Genomic DNA, 20867 nt, shown 5'->3' on the forward strand with positions numbered 1-20867 from the left:
GTTCCAATAAGAGGGAGGGAATGTGGAAATTCAGATTGTTTCTTACAGTGGGGACTATTTAATTGGTCTTCCTGTTCTAGATTAGTATTATCCAATTTCGATATTGTAAATATTAATCACAATGCTCCCATATTCAAGAATCTGAATTAAACAGCTAATACATAAAAATTCTTCAGTGAAAAACGTTTTTATTCCAGGATTTTAAGCTCCTTGCATTCACTAACCTGTTGTTGCAATGTTTCCTGTTGAAGACCCATCAAAGTTTGCTGAAATTGTTCCATATTTGGCAGTCGTATTCCAAGCTGCTGATACATAGGTGGCTGTATACCTTCTCCAGAATAGCCACTAAAATTAAGCAGACAAAATAAACAACAGTTTAATTCAGCAGACTAGAACACCCATTAAAAATACCCACAGAATGCAGAGTTCTTCATGCACCACAACTATACATATGAGAGGTTTTCATGTAGTAAACAATTTGATACTGTGCATAAATAGCAGCACATCCATGAAGGCGGCAGTAGAATTAATGCATCTAATTCAAGTAATTTAACTAATTATGTAAAATGTGTTACATTTTCATTAAGTATAGACAACTCATGAAACAGATTGTCAGTAAGAGCATGAGTTCAGGACAATCAGTTCATTGGCACTTACAAAGAAGTTTGAGCAGGTGGAGGAGTAGACTCTTCTTTCTTTACTTCATCAACTTGTTCTGGCTCATCATCATAATCAAATCGGTCAAGCAATTTCTGCAGTAAAATTATGAACAATCTGTCACGATTTCATTTTGTTTTCACTTATGGGGAAAGCCCCTAAAGTAGTCATTCTACATTTTAACCATCTGCTTATACAAATGTGACCAGGCTACTCAATACTAAATATTGATTTGTCCTTGAACATTGTGCTTTGCACCATACTTCAGCTGTTTCTCCATACCTTGTCAAAGGCAGCTTTCTGCTCTGGAGGCTGTGTACTGGGTGGTTTCAATTGAGCAGTTATTGCCTCCACTTGAGACATTATGGCGCTGTCTACAATTGGCGACTGCGGTTTTGGAGCCTGCTGGAAGTTCTGCAATATCTGCTGTATCTAAAGTGGAAAAAAAAATTAGCTAAACCTTTAATATACAAAAATAAAAATGACTGGAATTGCATGTTCCAGAATACGATGGGACCCAAACACAAAGCCAAAAGATAATGAATCCTTCAACTTTTTTCTCCATATGCTGCACCATTTTCAGGTTATACCATTTTAAGTTACTGCCTGTTCAAGTTTATTGTGAACATGACGATAACCTTGCGCAGGGAGCAACTTAAAACCAATCTGAAACAGCACAAAAAAATTCCACTTACACTGCATTTACCTCATAAACTAAGTACCTTGAAGCAGTTAATATTTATGTTTTTATTTCTCTTTTAAGGTGAAGATTAGAATTGAACAAATCAAATCAAATGCTGGCACTGTCAGTTTTGAAATTCCAGAGTTTAGTCAGTTTTTCAGGACAAAATACCCAACTATTAATTCGGCAAATGCAAGAAAAGACTTGGTTTCTATTCAGTATCACTGCAATAAAGTAGAAAATGGAATCTGACTCCCTATTTCAAAGCAATATACATAAATATTCAATTTATAGTGGCAGCATTAACATAATGTACAGAACACATCAATTGAGTGACTTTGAATATAAATGCTACAAGTCATGTTTTACCTGTGCTCCTTGCGTTGACTGAAAAAGCTGAGCGACAGCTACAAAAGCATCAGAAGTGGGTAGCTGTTGTTGCATTGCAGATAAAGAATCAGAAGTAATCTGAGGAATTTGTGCAGGTGTGGGAGGAGCAACAGGGGGACCTGGAGAAAAAAAATATACTTTGAAATAACTGAACCTTAGTTCTCTGCAACATCCAATTGATAATATTGCTAACAAGCAAGTAACACTAAAGATATATTATTTTGTCATAAAACCTTACTCTTACACAGATCGCAAAAAAATAAAAACTGTAAATATCCCTTTCCCATAGACTTGGGCTTCAGATTAAGGAACTGAGAAGTTCAGTTTGAACTAACTGATTTCACGGGACGTGGCAGTTAGGGTGCTACAACTGAGCTCATCATCCTGGGTTTGATAAATGGCAAAATGCCAAGGTCCGCACTCCAAATCCCAATTCAATAACTCTTGCAGGATGCACACTTTTCATTTGGTCACAGATGGAACTGGTCTTTGATTCCTTCAGAAACCAAAGCTTGGTGGAACTTGCAAGTTGGGGTCACAAATCAAAATTGCAAAAGACCTGAAATTTTGGCAAAAAAGGCTGGTGGCTTTGTGCAGGACTGCAAGCTTTATCTCTGTAAATATGCAGCATTTCTCTCATTTGTGTGCAAGGGTATACTGAGCTGAATTTTCAAATTTCCATGACATTCCAACTACACTCCGAGTTTGGACTCTTCATGAAGTCCTACAATAGAGCACAACGCATAGATTATGCTGAAACACATGCCCACTGGACCCAAGTAGTTTCAGATTCCATTTATTTCAATGGAGAGAAATGGCTACAAAGGAAAGAGGTTGTCTCAAATAATTTATTTGTTTTTGATTTGTTAATGTAAATTTATTTAATTATTGCTTTCTTTAGTATTTTCAAGTATTTTCATTTTTATTTTAAATTCCTAATTTTGAAAATTATGAGTATATCAAGCTCCTTGGCTGCTAGTATGTACTCGAGCATGACTCCATCTGTCAAGGCACATTTTTAAGAATTACAATTGGAGAAAAGTCCACTGCTTGGGGCCTTGCAGAGATTGGAACCAGCTTCCTTGTGTGGGATTATATTGGGGGACTTACTCAAAGTAGTTTATTTAGTGGCAAGGTTAGTGGCAATCATAGGCAAGAAGCAACACCCAAGGAAATTTTGGGTCAATGACATGGAGAGGGTACTAAAAATTGCATTCGTTGTAATGTCCCGTGAAGAACTGAAAAAGCCCATTCCTGTAGAGGAAACCTGATTCAAATAGTTAACTACCCTGCAAATTGAGGTAAAGAATAAATCAGTTATGAAGCTGATTCACTATGGTGCCATATTATATTACTCTATTTTTAAATAAACAAACTATTCAACAGTGAACTCCTACTTACTTGTATTATTAGGAGCATTTTCCAGAGCAGGTGGAGCAGAAGTTGGCGTTGTCCCAGCTGCCATGTCTAATAATGGCTGAATAACTTCTATCTTGAAAACACAATTCTTTTGCCATAAGTTCAAAACACGAACGATCTTACTCTGTTTAAACAAAATAACATAATGACTCTTTGACTGATGCATATACTAAACAGTAACATACCTGTGATGTGTTACTATTTTCCACATCTTCGCCATGTTGACATTCACCTCCAAGTACACTTTTCTGATTGATTTTACACTGTTACTGGTTGGAAAAATTGCTTAGAGCACGGAAAACTGAATGTTAATGATATTATTTAACATTTTGAATGGCAGTTATTCCTATAGATTTGCTAATATTAAGAATCTTTAGAATCATGTCAAGAATCTTTATTTAAAAAGAAATTACTGCATTGCACTTGGGAGCCTATATTTCAAAAAATTGTACAATTTCATTAATTCCCATTGTTTGCCACTTAGCTTGCAACCAAAGGTATATCTTCCTAATTTTATTCCTTTAAACAGCCTCTTCATGCTCATCCCTAGATTGGAAAAACAAATTCCACAACTATGTATTTTTCACAACTGGCACTCATCATTGTTGTCAGTAAGGTTTTAATGACATGATAAAGTGCAACTTTAATCAGGAATCCAGACCAAAACATTTTGAAGAAAAAACTAACCACACCAAATCAAACTATGGTAGACTTGAAAATATCTACTGCCTGGTTGATGCACTTACCTTCTCATCAGATGGGCACTTATACAGATACTGGAATGTCGCAGTGATATTTTTACTGAAACGCGGCCCAAAAACATCTTTTTCTGCTCCAAATTGATGACGGGATTGACGAACAATAGAGTCGACAACATACAATCCTGGAACTTTGAACTCTGGTTTGCACTGCAAGATAAACAATTAAAAAGGTTAAATATTCCAAATTAAACTGATTTGGACAAATGGAATTATTTATTGCTAAAAAATAAAAAAATTCAATATGTTTCTCACCTTTTTAATAAACTTCTCTACAATTTGCACAACATGCTTGTAAAGCTGAAAGACAGAAATATTATTATAGGCCCATTTATCATCTCTCGAAGTATTCAGTCATATCTTTACTTCTAGCCTATTCATGATATAAATTTTATCTTCCCACATGAACACCTGTTCACTTGGGTCTGACTTATTTTGTAACTCTATGGCCAGGGAATTGTTGAATCATACCTATCTACAGCCATGTTTAGCATTAAATGAAATGAAATGCAATTTATTAAAAATATTCATGACAATTTTGTGATGTGCATAAAAGAAATATTACTTCCTTCTTTTACCCCTATGAGACTTTGAAGGAGGGGAAGAACATAACCTCATGCAAATGTAATGGACTTAGTCTACACCAGAAATTGAAAGGGAAGAACGGAGGAATAACATGAAAACAAAGGCAGGAAGACAATGAAGTGAATCATGCAAGATTTCTTACCTTAATAGCTTTAATTGCAGCTTTTGTGATAAGGATCATTTTTGCCCGTGAAATGGGTGGCTTTAGTTCCATCAAGGAAAAGAGCTAAAACAAACAAGAAAATCAAAATTAATCAGGTTGCATAGAATTCAAAGTTTGTTTATATATACCTTATAAAAGGGAGCACCGCATTGTCCGGAATACAGTATCTTGGCATTTCCTGCTGCATGGAACATTTTGCCACAACAGAAAGCTAAAAAAATCTGCAGTACTAAGTAATTTAGATTTCAGAAAATCTATTTTACAACCATCTCCTGCAAGGTCTCAAATGTACAATGGCAATATCTCAAACCTGCCCAGTTCTACTACATCAGTTATGAAATCAAGCAACAGGAGAGTGAAAAATCACACATTTCCAATGAAAACAAATCATTCTGATTTGCAATAAGGTTTATGAAGGTCACAAAAAAACACTTGCTAACTCATGGTAAAGTTTCCTTGACATATGTTTGCAAATGTTAAAAATGTATTGAAGAATATCAAGTCCAAGTGTACCCATCAAAACTGAAAATCTGGCAATTGCTAAGAACAAAACTCTTTCACTTTCAGCAAATTAACTAAAAGATTGATTTCAGCCAGCCATACAATTCTCCTTCAAATACACTTCTAAATAATTCATTAAGTTTTGTTATTTGGAAATTTAATATAATTCAGAACACCTCCTACCAAGCAATGATAGACTTATCAATTATTAAAAGAGTCAAGCACATTCTTCTTCACCTCCACAATTTAAAATCTATGGTCTCCAAAAAAGTTGAAAATCAATGACATTAATTTTCAAGTATTTATATACAATTTCCAAAAAGAATTCTTAATATAACAATTAATGAATAAATCCTTCATTTATACAATAACCTTTCCCCAAGAATTTTGTAATATCAAACGAATTTTCAAAGAAAAATTAATTTACAATTGCCACAATGTGATATCAGCAAAGGTCATTTAACAATCTTAAGTGGATGAAAATTTAATAGCATAATTTTACATACTCATGTTCAGCAAATATGAATTTCTAAATATATTTACAAAATTAAAATTACCTGATTCTCAAATATTCATTTCTTAAGATTATGTAATGGTATTCAAAATATGATTAAATAGTCAACCACTGAATTTAACTCGTAATTAATCACAAATATCCCAGTATCATATGGTATTATATAGGGATAAAGCAGTGTCATGGTTTGGCTACTGGATTTGTAGCTGGAGGCCAGGATCACTAATCGAGAAACACAAGCTCAAATCTCACAACAGCTGGGAAATTTAAATTCAATTAACTAAACCAGATTTTTTTCTTTCGCCCCAAAGAACTAATCTCAGTAACTATGAAGCTACTGTACTGCCATAAAAGCCATGTGGTTCATTTCAGGGAAGGAAAGCTGCTATTCTTACCTGGGCCTGGTTTGCATGAGACTCCACCTCCAATGTGATTGACTCTTAGCTGTCTTCTGAATTCAGGTACAATTAAGGACGCATGGTAAGTGCTGGCATTGCAAGCCATGCCCATGTCCTTTGAATGAGCATAAAAAGTGCAGATGTAGAAGAAAAAGTATGGTCCCCTCAATCTGGATTGCTGGAGATTATGGCTGATTTTTCCCCCATGTTTACTTTCTTGCCCAATCCTTACAATCCTCAGATTTGATATTCAAAAGATCTCTCAGCTTTGTTCATACTAAACTGAACATTCACAGCTCAAGTGGAGATTTGCTCAGATTTACAGCCCTCTGTGTAAAAGAAATTCTTATCTCAATTCTAAATAGTCAAGCCCTTAACCTTGAGAAATATCACCCAATTCTAGAGATGAGCTGGAGAAACTAAGCCAATTGGGAACAACCCTGACAATCTCTTTCAGAATCTTGTAAATTTCAGTGTAATCTCATCCTTCAAAACTCATGATTATATGCCACTCTTGGTCACTGTTCCCCATAACAATTCCTCATTCCAGGAATTCAGTGAGCCTATGCTATACTGCCTCCAAGGCAAATATATCCTTCTTTTGACATCAAGACCTAAATAGCCTGACTTGTTACATCTTCAAGAGACCACTAAATTGGTGATAAATGATCTTCCTAGATTGATCCTGTGTAATCCTTATTTTCTGCGTCTTGTTACCACATCCTCAAATGGTGGACTCTAGCATTTTGCCAATCATAAATGCGAGGCTAACTGCTCTATAGTTCCCCATTTCCACACCCCCCCCACCCTTCTTTCTTATGAAGCTATGTTACTTTGGCTACCTTCCAGGTGGCGCGACTGCCAAAGAAGATCGCAAATTCCTGACTTATTTCTGCAGCCATCACTCCGGGAATATAAACTTTCAAGCTCTGGAAATCTCTTGTTTAATTGGCCATTATCTCCAATATCTCTTCGGTGTAATTAATAATCAAGTGTCTTATTATCACTAGGATTCTGGTTCCTTTGCATTTTTGCAATATTTATTGTTTCTTCAACAAAGACAAAATATTTCTTGAATACCTCTGCATTTATTTATTTTCAATACAATTTCTCATTGTCTCAATGGGATCCACTTTTATTTTCCAACTGCCTTTTTTCCCCACATAACTATGTCGTGCGGTATCTTGCTAGTTTGTCATCTTTTTTTTTAGTCATTTGTTACTGCTTCTTAAAACTCTTTAATCTTACTACTATTCCTAGGAAGATTATATGATTCTCTAATCTAATATTGCCCTTAACCTCCTAAATTAGCTGTTGATTGACCATTTCCCATCAAGTTTTTCCATTCTCTATGAAGGCATATTTGAAATATTTCATGTTTGTCACTGCTTACCTACTGGCAAACCTTTTGCTAATCTACCTTAGTCAATGTATCCCTCATACCTACAAGATTCTTGTCTCCAATTGTTTTGTCCATCGATTGAACTGCATACGAAAATTATATACAAGACCACGAATCAACCCTCTTTGATTACACATCTCAGAAAGCCTGTTTCCCAGTTGGCTTCATGATGTACTGCTACAAAAAGTTTTATCAAGCATTTTCCATAAACTCATCCTCTAAACCTATTTTCCAATGACTTTGTAAGGAAAAATGAGAATAAGCCCACAAATGAGTTTAGTTTGTTGTTCACTAATGCATTAACGTCATTTCTTATCAAACCGTTGCTTCACAACCAATGTGTAACTTTGTTCTTTATGCCAATAACCTTTCACTCACTTGTACATTGCCACACCCCAACTCCACCATTATTAGTTTAAATCAATTTAAAACCTTACTTATGCAACTCACCAGGTGACTCCCAGAAGAGTTTAAGCAAGGAGTAGCTCTTTTTCCACAATAGTTGTACCAATGTCCAATTAATCCAAATGTCTTCCTCCACCACATATTTAGTTATTTAATTTGTTCAAATGTATACCAATTTGCACTTGGGTAACATTGCTGAAATTCTCTCCCTCAAGGGTCTGCATGTTAATCTTGGCCTTCAGAAGTCTATGAGCAAGTACCACCTTGAAACCATTGGACAAGGTCAAAGGCCAAGACTCTTTAATAACACTATCTTGTGTCACCACAAACTGCCTGACACCCAGTCACATTCTTCTGTCCCTGACAATTACCTAAATCCGGGTCACGAAGTAATCCAAGGAGTGTTACTCCCTTCTAAATCGTTCTGTACAGGTAACTCTCCCCCCCACCCTGATGCACCAAAATATCAACAGCTTGTACTTCTGGTCAACTCTTTACCTGAATTTCTTGAACTTACTGTCAATGTGGTTACTGGCACCGTTGCTGCAATAGCTACATCACATTACCTGCCCTACTATTTTTATCAAGTCTTGCTTAATATAGTTACTTGAGGTTTCGTTTCAGTAGTTTTTACGCAAGTTTTTTTTATTTGAAAAAAGGAAAACACCAACTTCCACTAAGTACTACAGAAAATTAAACACTTGGAGCCTGCAGCTTCCACAATCCACAAGTATTAAAGTCACAAAACAGTACCTCCTTCCTCCGACGCACAAAATTCTCAGATGGACCGAATTCCCATTCCAGTTGTCTCCATGCAACCACATTAATAAGGGTAAACCAAGAGTGATGTGCCATTCAAAGCAGCTTGAGGAAAATAATCGTGACTACAACTAAAAGATGTTGCAGTAATTACACTACATATATAAGAAATCACAACCGCCTTTAAAAAGGCAGGATTTGTAAAATTTGGAATTTTCAACAAAGCCACTTTCCCTGTGTAGCCAATTATTTTATATTCATGGTTTAAATGTAAATAGGGATTAAAAACAATAATTGGACATTCCAAAGATTGATTAACAGATCACCTGCTGAATCATTGATTTATGACTTGGGCAAAATTGTGCAGTATCTTTATTCAACAGGCCACGTAAACATGATTATACACAAATATAAAAACACTTACATTTCCTAATAACATTCTCTAACAAAATACAATTAAGGTTTTTATACCAAAATAATTTGCTACATCAAGGTGAGAGATTCCAGCTGTTTGGAATTAGGGTACTATTCACATTCCTCATTTCACCAACAAATATAACACCAACCTTCTTCATGGGTAATCTGGGGTGCAGGGACCAGCTGCAAGTTGGAATGGTATAATACCATTTCTTTAAGATTCTATTTACATGTAGCATCTCCAAAACCCCAGAGCTCTGCACCTAATGCAAAGAAACCAGACACATGGGAATGCCATCACCCATAAATTTCCCTCCTTATTAAATAATCCTATTTATAAAATGTCTCATTCCTTTATTGCTGCTAGATCAAAATCATGCAGCTTCCTACTTAAAAGCATTGTGCTATACCTTTACTTGACAAACCGCAGGAGTTTACGGTGGTTTCTACAGGAAACCAAAAGGTAGACAATGCCCACAGTGAATGTTAAGGCAAGTAGATTAAATAGGGTGATGATAAATGATGAGAAATGGACAATAAGACATGATTTTGAAGAGAGAGCAGAAAAAAACACTATCTTTACCACTGTACACAAAAAATAAAAATAATGAAATAAGGTGAAGGGCCAACAAATGAGACAACCAGGTTGTGCAGGCATAATTCATACCCAGTGTCTATTTTGTGCATTGCTTTGGCCACACAAACCTTTATAAGATGCTATACCCATACTTAGAAAGGAAACTACAAACGTAAAATCATCAAATTGGAATTAAACTGGAAAGGGCCTGGACTGAGGCAAAAGGAACATGCGACACAATTACAACATGACAGGCTTTCAATGATATGTTACCTCCAAAAGGTTAAGTATTTGTATCAGGAAAGCTTAGGATAAAGACGCAACTCAAGATTTTTAATATATTAACAATGACCGAAAATGGTTAATTCAGCTGAAAAGAACCGCACAAATAGGAGCATTTCTCAGATGGAGATTTTTGGAATTCTGCTCTAGCAATATGATGGGGTACAAACTTGACAGAGCAATACAGTATAAACCTCAAGAAACAATCTTCTTCAGGTTATAACATTGAGAAATCTGTTATGCACATTTGGCAAAGAAGTCTGCAAGGAAATAGAGTAACAAAGGACTCTACACTCTGTAAGTTGTTCCTAGGGATCCACGATGATCAAATGCTTCAACATACCGTCACATCTGCCTAAAAATCACTGGTCTTCTGGCACGAGCAGTCCAGGGATGAATCCTGCAATTGACACACTCTAAAGGTCCAGGTCTATGTGCTGTGCGATCCACCTGAAACTTGGCACAGGCACTGAAAAGCCTCTATGGAAAAAGTCCACAGTTTAAGGGCCATTGCAGCTGATAAGCTGGAACCTTTGTAGAAACCCCTCAGACAGCCTGTCCAAGGAATGAATGCAGTAGAAAACTGATATGATGCACGGAATGGCATGGGTTTTCATGAAAATGGCAAAAATGTTCTGTATTATACACATTTGCAAATATTTGGAATTCTACATTAATAATTCGGACATAGTTGAAAGACTCAGCACAACAGCAAGGAATATTTACAACAGAAAGGCACTGCAGAGTGCCCAAAAGAACTCCAGGTTCTAAAAATAAACAATGGCCGAGAATTTTCCAGCAGTAGCAAAGTTTTCTAGCATTCAGTGCTCCCCTACAAACTTTGTACATTTTGTTGGCAATTTGCTCCATTCAACAGGATGCAATGTGATCAGTGTGGTCCTACGTAGCTTCAGCTGCAAGTAGCACCATCACTTGTGGAGCTTGAACAGCTTTGCCCGCAGGGACATTATAAAGCTTTGACAGCTGGCTAAACTATACCACATAACTCACCCAGCAAGGGAAAACATCAAATTTGAATGTCTTTGTCCCTGACATTCAAAAATTATTAAAAATTGATTACGTGATTAGAATATTTCATGATTGGTTTTTTTAAACTCAAAATCCGTTAAAACATTCACAAGTGAACTCAATTAATTCAATTACCTGAGAAGTACCCAGTTCCGTTATAGCCTTATTTTGCTAATAAACGTCACTGAACCTGCACCAGGTCAAATGTGGTACAAAATTTGTGAAAAGATTTGCTTGCCTAACTGCTTGAGAACAGCAAGAAATTGATGCTTTTCCTTTGAACCCCATGACGAATCCAACGTCTGTGCCACAGCCAGTGGTGAGCTCCCTGAAGTTCTGGGCCTGTGCCTTTGAGCTTGCATCAATCCAGGAAATCCTGATTTCCTGACATTTGAAAAGGAAAATGCCGGCAGTTTAAAGTGGAAATATTAGCACTTCTCAACAAAATCCAGCCATTAGGGGTGCTTAAGTTTAATAGGCATTACAGCAAAAGAAAGTGATTTAGCCACTTCAAACTATTAAAATGTTTCTCCAAAGGACCAGGCCAAATTAGTTTTAAAACATGCTTGCATGTTCTTTTTTTAAAATGCAATTGGGAGTGAGGAAAGAGCATCAAAGCAAAAATTCAGTTCCAATTTCTGGATAATATTCTATCAGCCAACATTGATATCTCCCTCCTGCTTTATACCACGCACCTCCAACTATGCTTAATTTACCAAGGAAATGTCTGTGTTTTAAAGTTAATCTCTCAAAACCCCCAACTACATTCTCAAGGGATCCTACACTTGAGCCTGAATCAAGGTATCAGCACACATCTTCTGCTCCTTAACAGCAAAATTAGTACAAATGGGTAAGGGAAAAAAGGGCCAGCAATGCCATACCGTTTTCAGTATTTTAAAAGAGAGTTTCAGACAAAAATCAAATTCTAATTGACTGTAAAGTTTGCTACACTGGGCTTCAGTGAAATCACAAAACTACTGTGTCTGTTATACATGTGTTTAATTCTTAAGCATATTTGGGGAAAAAGTACTTTCACAACAATGCTTTACTTTAAATCTCTGGTTTCAAAACAGTAAAATAAGCCTAACCAATTAGTCATTATGTTGTGTTAAATTCCTGTTATAAGCAAACTTGGTATTGAGATTTAATTAAAACTTGCTAAAATCTAGTTAATTTTAAATCATGAATCAAATATTCTTGATCGAGTTTGATGGTAGTTGTAGGTATAATATTTTAAGTCGTATGACTGCATAAAAATTAGCATTGTTCAATTCTATAGTGGATTAAAAAAACAAAATTAATCACACCTTTGCAGTTCACCCGCTCTATTTATTTACTTAAGTTCCTCTGGATTTTTTCTTCGGGTTTTCCATGATTCTCTCTATTCCCATTTTCTCCAGCACCTGGATCAGCAGAAAGTAGTCTCGAATCAGGGTGTATAAAACTGTATCGTCATGTCCAGATTTTCAAGGAAGTCCATTATATTTAAATATACAGCTTCCCAAATGTGTACCAGTAGGCAAAGAACTACCAAGGAAAATTTCATCTTGGTTACTAGCAGTGAATGGGGGCAGGTGCATTACAGCAGTTGTGTTCACTTCTTGGCATTCACATTCCACTGATTTCAATGGAATCCACAAAGACAGACCATATTTGATGCTGCAACCAAAGAATTCTTTCCCACTCTTCACTCCCAATACAGAATTTAAATCTTTGGGTAATTTTGTTTCAATCAGTAAATTCAGGTGGCTTAATTATTCTCAGCTGTATGGGAACCTATGTCTATATAAAGTGAGACCCAGTTAAAATGGGTTATAATCAATCCAACAAATCAACATAATTTTTACAACATTGCAATCAACATTTTTCACACTTTTTTCAGACAAAAGAAAATCAGGTCAAGTAATGCTGTAAATCTCTTTCAGTACTGTATTTGTCCACATACAAGGGTTAAGTTTAAATGCATAGTTAACTGGGGAAACCTATCCTTTTATGCCCCTGGAACATAACTTGAGTAATAAAAGTTTATAACCATCTTTTCACACCTTCCAATGCACCTTTTAAATTCATCTCAAAATTTAGATTATAAATGTTGCAGTGGGCTTGTGTATGAAGAATCTTAAAAATCATGGATAATTAATACATAATATTAACAACACGAATATCACAAGTAAATTTCATTTTGCACAATTAACCAAATGATCCATTTAATTCTGACCTGATTATTCATTATAGCCCACAGCACAAGCTATGATGCAGCAAGTCAGATTTTCACATTAAAATTAGGCAATTTGGCGACTTTAGAAGTTTGAACTTGTCTGCTTCTCATCAGGAAAGTAATGCAAACCTAAATTTCTATTAGTACTACCCAGTGCTTTATAAAAATCCAACATTAGAACTCATTCTGCATTTAAGTTTGAAATACCAAGCTATATTAAAATAACAAGGTACCTTTACTTTCCTTCTACAACTAATAACTGAGATCCAGATTAAGTATCATTTTCTTACAGAGAGTGCACACAGTTCTTCACTGGTAAGTGTTTTTACCATGGATTCTTAGTGTGGGGAAATGTCAGCAGTAGAACAAGTGGGGTGTGCTTCATTCTCGTTTTGCTTCTTATACACACCTAGGACCAGCATCTGGCAATTTCCATCCACCAAGCCAAGGTCAACTGTTGTATCACTGCAATAGTATGAACTGATGCAAATCTTCAAATTGTATCTTGTGTTTTGTACCACACCTCAACACTCAGTTTTAATGAAAGTCAACAGCTTGAAATGTTAATCATGTGTTTGTCATTCAATAAATGTTGTTCATCCTCCAGAGTATTTTCTGACAACGTAGCATTTCACCAAAAGTTTTGGGGGCATCACATAACCATCCAATTTATGTCTGTTACTCAACACAAACTGGAATATTCTGCATATAAATTTAAATGAAATTATCTAATTATGTTTTAAGAGTATGCAACTTTAGTATCAGCGTGGGTCAAAACTGTAATTCCAAATGTTGCCCAATATACAACTTATTAAATATTGTTACCTTTGCAGCCATTAATTAATGCAGTGAATTTTCTACATTTGTAACCATCAGTGTACATCTTCTTGCAAGGTTCAGAACAGAGATACTCGAAAAATCAATTTCAATTGCCCTCTTCATCTTGTGCCATGCAAGACTTAATAGAGGGACTTGGCTTGTTAGTTTAATGCTATATTGAGATAAAGGTTTCCAACCCAGTAACTGAACATTAAAATTTCCCAATACTTTTTCATAGCACAATAACCACAAAGCTACATGTAAATCTTTCATCCTCCCAAAGTAAACATGAAATGAAAAGCAGAAAAAGTGCTATAAATCAGAAAAAGCAAAAAATACTCAGATGCCAACTCAGCATCTGTGAAGACAGACACCGAGTTAATGTTCCAAATCACCATCCCTACCCCAGCCCCCATAGCTTAACAAGATTCTTTCAACTCCTTTCCAGTTCTGACAAAGGGTCTTTGACCTGATAGTTAACTCTGCTTCTTTTCCCACAGATGCGGCCTGGCCTGCTGAATCTTTCCAGCTTTAAAAAAAAATATTATATTTCCAGCATCTGCAGTTTTTTTTTATTTTCATTAATGTTCCAGGTCAATAATTATCCACCAAATGACAGATCACTGCCTTTAAGCTTATTCACATTCTGGCTTTAACCAAATGTGATTTAGGGCAATGAACTGAAACAGGGTTAACATTTCAAGTCAAGTGTCTAGTTCTAGCTGATTAAAGGTCCTTGAAATAGTCACTTTCCACAGATGCAACCTGACCTGCTGAGGACTTCCAGCATTTTGTTTTCAATAAATTTAAAATTACGTTTAAACTGTTTAGGTTTATTTACATTAATTACAAAGGTAACGTCCCCCTCAGCATAACTGTATACAAAATCTAACATCTGGGATTCTGGTCTGAAAATACTGTTCATATGCTTTTATAACCCCTAATTCAATCTGAACAAGCTACAATCTGTGGCATGAAAATTAAATACCAGTTCAGTTTCCATATATAGCTAGAATTCACCCATATCGCCATTCATATCCCAATTCATGGGATATGATATTAGAAGGCAAATACGAGGTAAAAGATTGCAGTTTCATCCAAGCACCACAAATTGTATTTGTGACAACTGTTAAAAAATTCAATGCTATAAATTTGCATTTATTATAAAAAAAACCCATTCAGGTTACATTTACGTCAACATTCACAGTTCCAGCATGCAGTGATTTGGTGGTAACACACCATTTAAAACCAGTTAAGATATCAAAAGTGTCAGCTGTGGTTCATCGAGCAAAACTCACACCCAAATTAAAAGATGCAACATTCAATCGCGCTAGTGTCTTGAATGCCGTTATATGGGTTGATACCTTTGTTCTCCACATCGAGTATCACATGGTCAGAACACTGCCTTTCTGTTGAGGTGTTAAACCAAGTTCAGTTTCCCTTTTAAGGAATAGTAAAGGTACAGAGAAACTGCTTCCAAGAGCAGCAGGTGAATTACCCATACTACAGGTCAAGATACATCCCAATATTACAAAAGCAGTTCATATGGTTATCAGATTGTTTGTGCAAGCTTGCTATAATGAAGATGGGCACCAAATTTTCTAATTTACAAGGGTGACTAAATTTCTTAAGGTGTAACCTGCTTTGGCAGCCCGAAGTTGTGAAAGTGCTCATCTCTTCTGTTTGAAAAGTAGCAAAGATTCACACAATTTTGATGCATTTAACAGTATTAAATTTTTCATTCAACTGAAGTTAAATACACTGGTCATGAAGCATCTGCTGGCAGCACATTTTAAGAATGACCTTGATAACTGGCAACTTGTAAAGATGGAAAAGAACTGATTATTTAAGCCCTCAAGCTTGTGCAGCATTGAACGAGATCTAAGCTGATCTATGACCTACCTCCATTTAGCTGTGTTAACCTGCATCCTCAGTTCCTTTGACAAACAGCAGTTTTAGCAAATCTCAGATTTAAAATTAACAATTGATCTAACATCCATTGCCATTTGCAGAAGATGGTAAAGAAATACATCCCATCTTCACTCTTCAAAGGACAACCCCCACCTCCACCCCACTCCGCCAATGCTGGACTCCCCAAATAGTGAGGACAGTTTCTCCTTCTTCCCTGTCAGTGTCCCTTAATTTGTCAGAATAGTTGTCGTTGACCCTCAAGTTAGCCTTGAAAATCCCAGCGAATTCTGACAGCCCTTGTTTGTGTGGCCTGTTAATTTAATTGTCGACATTTCATATTCCAAGACCAATATATCCTTCCTAAGATGCAGTCTCCAGAAATTCTTAGTCGATGCAATATAACTAGAGTGCTTGCACCTGTTGCTTACCTTCGAGTCCCTCGTAGTCTAATCCATTAGAAATAAAGGCCAGCATTCAATTAACTTTGCTTGTGTACTGTACATACGAGAATTTTTTTTATATCACATACCTGAAATGATCTTTGAGCATCCATTGTCTCCAGCTTTTCACCATTTACTGTATTCTATCTTATCCAGTTTAGATCTAATTTTCAAATCATCATGAACACAAGCCTACATTTTCTAGCTTTCCACTGTCTCAAAACATAATTTCAGTAAAATATCCTGGGAATAATCAGTAAATAGATAGAGCAATAATTAAAACAATGAAGACTTGTAATCACCACCATGAACCTAAAAATGACAGTGCAATAACTAGCTGTAAGAATTTCCCAATATTTTGTTGTTTCTAATGCAAATACTAGCCAATATTTTCCTCATATATTCACACAAAGGATGGATAAACATTTGGTCTTAATCAAACCTGGATCAAAATCAACTGGTAATTTATTTATTCTCTTTACTACATTGTTTTCAGTTTAATTCAAACTTGATTATTTAACCCCAAAATAACTTTTCAGTATATAGCATTGACCTAAATCAATAATTGTTAAGCCTGTTTTAAATATTCCTTTGAATCAAATGAAATGTGAAGTACTTAGAGCCAGAGTAATAAACCTCAGGAATTATTTTCGAAAGAATTTTCCAAGTCATACCTCTGAAAGATCCCTAGTCTGTTGCTATAATTCAGGTAACTGACTTTGTTCACCTTTAATGTATGCCTTTACAGCATAAATTGAAGGTTTAAAAATGGTGTTACGGCACTTGCATGTTCAAATATGGATTCACCAACGCAAAGACTGATTCTGCTGTTTAATCCCTTTGGGAATCATGTCATAAAAAAAAATTGCTGTCACATTTTCCAGTTTAGGGACCACAGTGTTAATGACAACGAATGGACAAATTGCCAGGTCTTTCCTTGTTTATCCTTTTTGAAAGTTAGCTCTAAATGGTAACTAGAAAACTAACATTTTAAAATAACTCTATAATTATAGAATTAGATCTCTTCAAGTATCAAAGAGACATTAATTGTGTTTGCTTTACTAAATCAATTAGATTACCATGCTGTTTAATCTAGCAGATTTGAAATGATGTCATAGCAAATGCCAGTGAGAAACAATCATCACATCTCAATTAATTTTTGCAGGTATTAATAAAGAACATACCTTTTTGATACAATTGCTTAAGAGTATACTGTATCCTCAGTAGATTATTAAAAGACAGCAGATTGATTTAATTTTTTTATTTCAAATCAGCAATTCATACAGTGTGGTGCAAATCAAGACTATACAGAGTTTTACAGGAATACCACAAAAACAATTTATAACTGTCTCAAAAAACCATTGTGCATATTGTCGAACTGTACAACGCACAAGCACATTAGCTTTAAAAACACTGTCTACATTTCTCAATTTTTTGATTCTCATCCAGACGAGTTCATATTTGGTAATGTTCAGTGAAGAAAGTCCCATCATATCAATCCAGAGTACCTAGAACCTAAGTTAATCAATGTCACCACATTCGTGGCTATATCTTCCTTCTTCAATGGCTGGTTACTCCCTCAACATGTCCTACCATAAAAGTATTAAAACTAAAAATGTACTAGTAATTGAAAACTTTACTCTCACAGCAATTTTTAAATACTTTTGCAGTATCTTTTACAAGCTCTCAGCACACTTATTACATATTCAATTTACAAATTTCAACAATATTAATTTGGTTGGCTGCACAATGTTCAAGTATATGGCACAATGCAGTCTTGCACATGCATTTACTTCTGCAACCAATTTTCAGTTTGTATTTATCAAATAGTTTTAATTGGAAAGGCTGCGGCATTCATTACATTCACAAAATTATTTGCAAAATCACCACATTGAACCTTAATTTCTTTCAAATAAAGCATTAAATTTCATAAATAATTAGACAAGTGTGCACTCATTTTGTAGTATGGATAGTCAAAAGGTGGTATCCTTCATAATTTTTAGTTCAGCATGATTTCCTATTTTTTTAAAAAATATAAACTGATTTATCCAAAAATAGATTAAGACAGTAGAAATAGCTCTTCAGGTTTAAAATGTCATTAATTTATGACTTAATTTCATACCCTGTGCTAAGTGGAGGTAGTTCAATTTACCATCTAACATCCGAATCCCAATTGGATAAGTTATCTTTGATGATAATATTCAGGAAAATGAATTATCATACTCAAAAGAAATGACAAGGTTCAACAGAGCACCTGGCTAGTCATGTCAGAAAATGGACAGACACCAATAAAACACCAACTCTTCTGCACAACTCTAGTTTAGTAAATGGATTGAGGGTTGTTGAGCAAAATCCTCAATCCCTGTGGCTGCAAAGAAATGGTCGCATATGTCATCTCCTCCTCAGGACTCTTTTGAGCAACAGTTTATATGCATTAAAAAAGCAACAATGGATAACTAAAGGTTCATGTAATGAATCCTTAATTTCTTTGTCTAATCAGAAACAATTTGTTTCACTTCCAGAAGCATTATATATACATATATTAAGAGAGTAGCTCAAGAAAAAATTGAACTAAATTTAACTTCTGTTGCCAATAGGTGATTTTCAATAGCGTTATACATATTAATGTTCTGTTGCTCCTTAGAAAATAGTTAATATGACTTGCAATTTAACTAGCTTGTGCAGGACAAACTATTTTGTCCATTAAAATCAGAATGATCAAGTTTATGGAACTTTTATACCTTAGGATCCATTCTGCTACTGATACATATGATCAAATTAAAGTTTAAGTTACACATTCACATGACAGCCTTAAATAAATCACTGTATATTGCATTATATAATCTAATATAAATTAGCATAATCCATACAAAATGAACATACCAAAATCATAAAGGCACACTATGCATAATTGTAAAATCAGCAATGCACAAGTGTCAAGTCTTGACATTTGATAGATTCTGTTGAAACAGGGCATGAGAAAATTTTGTTTATGGACTCTGCAAGCTGGGAAGACAAAGGTCCTTTGATCATCTGGGCTTTCTGGAATCTTCTATTCAATTTCAGGTGTACTTCCTTTATTTCAACAGTATATAAAAGGGAAAATTCCACATATTTAAAGTAATGAAGGTGCCCCACAGTAACTAGTACACAAGCAGTTGAAGGAAGCAAATCTATTTGGAATCAAAGCTTGTTTTGTATAAAACTATTTTCAGTCTCTGATGTGAGCAGAAAATTAAGTTAAATCAATTCTTGTCAGATAAAACCTAGTCCCATGTATTATAATTATAATTAAAGACTGCGATCAAATAAGTTGCACATCATTTACATGTGAAATAAGATGGGTGATTTTTAGCAACCAAGTGGAATACCTGCAGAAAGTCCCATACACATGTAAACTATGATAACCAATGTATAGTTTCCACTGTTTTTGACCTGTGGAACAATAAAAATCCGTGTAATAAAGAGTACAACCTGTAAGTGGGCTGAACAGCAAAGTAACATCATCTTTTTAGAAAATCACAACTGGATTTTGGTGAATGGGGTTTCTTTTTTAACATTATAAACTGGGTTAGCTGTTTTATAATTAGTTGAGGCTTTGCTAGAGAGCAATTTACATAACTGGATGAACTTCAGACATTTAACAGGAACAGCTAGAGCATGAAGATATTCCTCCGGATTCAGTAATTAAGATTACTGGTAGGGGTTGATATGATAGGGTCACTTCAGAGACTATTAGATAGGCACATGGATGAATTAAAAATCGAGGGTTATGGGCGGTGAAGTAGAGAGGGGGTAGACTGAATGGAGATAAGGGTTATATAGGTCGGCACAATATCGTGGTCCGAAGGGCCCATGCTGTGCTGTTCTATGTTAAGACAAAATGAACAACAAAAATATCAACTATTACTTCTTGCATGGGCTGCTGAGGATCAATCTGCACCTGGTGCACCGAATTCACATTCATTATTGTTTTTAAAACATTAAGTTAATAGCTCTCAACCTCCCATCTTTAGGGCACATATGATAGTGAATCTACCAGGGCATCGCTCACTGACAGGGAATATTACTTAATTACAAAGGTTGGTGCAAATGGGGAAATTAAAGAGTTGAATATTTGGTCACTGGAGAAAACAAAGGAAGATGGGAAATTGTGAAGGTAGGCTATGATTAGAACTATAGTGTATCTCCCCTTTCTGCCAGAAAGCGTATTTTAATTTAATATGAAATTGTACTATGGGGATAATCAAATTGTTTCGTTGTTTATTTCCTCCATTTTCAAATGCTGATTTTCATTGCATCCAGTAATATCTGAGTAGGATTGGTCAGGGTCAATCTCTGGAAGTAGTGATAAGCATCAGAACAGGCAGCAGAAACCAGAAGTTCAGAATTTTCAAAGAACTAGTTCCCACATCTGATTATTTATGGGTGATTTTTTTGTAATGTTCATTTCTTCAGTACTACAATGTTCCAAGTATAGATACAGAAAAGAGATTTGGTGATGCATTAAGTAATCAAAACAAGTGGAGATATAAGCTTTA

At 35.3% G+C, this 20867-nt stretch overlaps 1 protein-coding gene across 1 annotated transcript in view; it reads right to left on the reverse strand.

Annotated features, from left to right (window-relative positions):
- LOC127569324 (SR-related and CTD-associated factor 4-like) overlaps window positions 1–20867 on the reverse strand; it is a 66328-nt gene that overhangs the window by 21957 nt on the left and 23504 nt on the right. The window contains exons 2-9 of the mRNA XM_052013853.1: window positions 4634–4717; window positions 4162–4206; window positions 3895–4056; window positions 3131–3272; window positions 1709–1848; window positions 940–1089; window positions 658–752; window positions 225–345 (exon numbers count right to left, since the gene is read on the reverse strand). Coding sequence (XP_051869813.1) covers window positions 225–345; window positions 658–752; window positions 940–1089; window positions 1709–1848; window positions 3131–3272; window positions 3895–4056; window positions 4162–4206; window positions 4634–4717 — 939 coding nt within the window. The remainder of the gene's footprint in view (window positions 1–224; window positions 346–657; window positions 753–939; window positions 1090–1708; window positions 1849–3130; window positions 3273–3894; window positions 4057–4161; window positions 4207–4633; window positions 4718–20867) is intronic.

Source organism: Pristis pectinata, chromosome 4 (assembly GCF_009764475.1).
Source record: "Pristis pectinata isolate sPriPec2 chromosome 4, sPriPec2.1.pri, whole genome shotgun sequence".
Lineage (NCBI taxonomy): Eukaryota > Metazoa > Chordata > Chondrichthyes > Rhinopristiformes > Pristidae > Pristis > Pristis pectinata.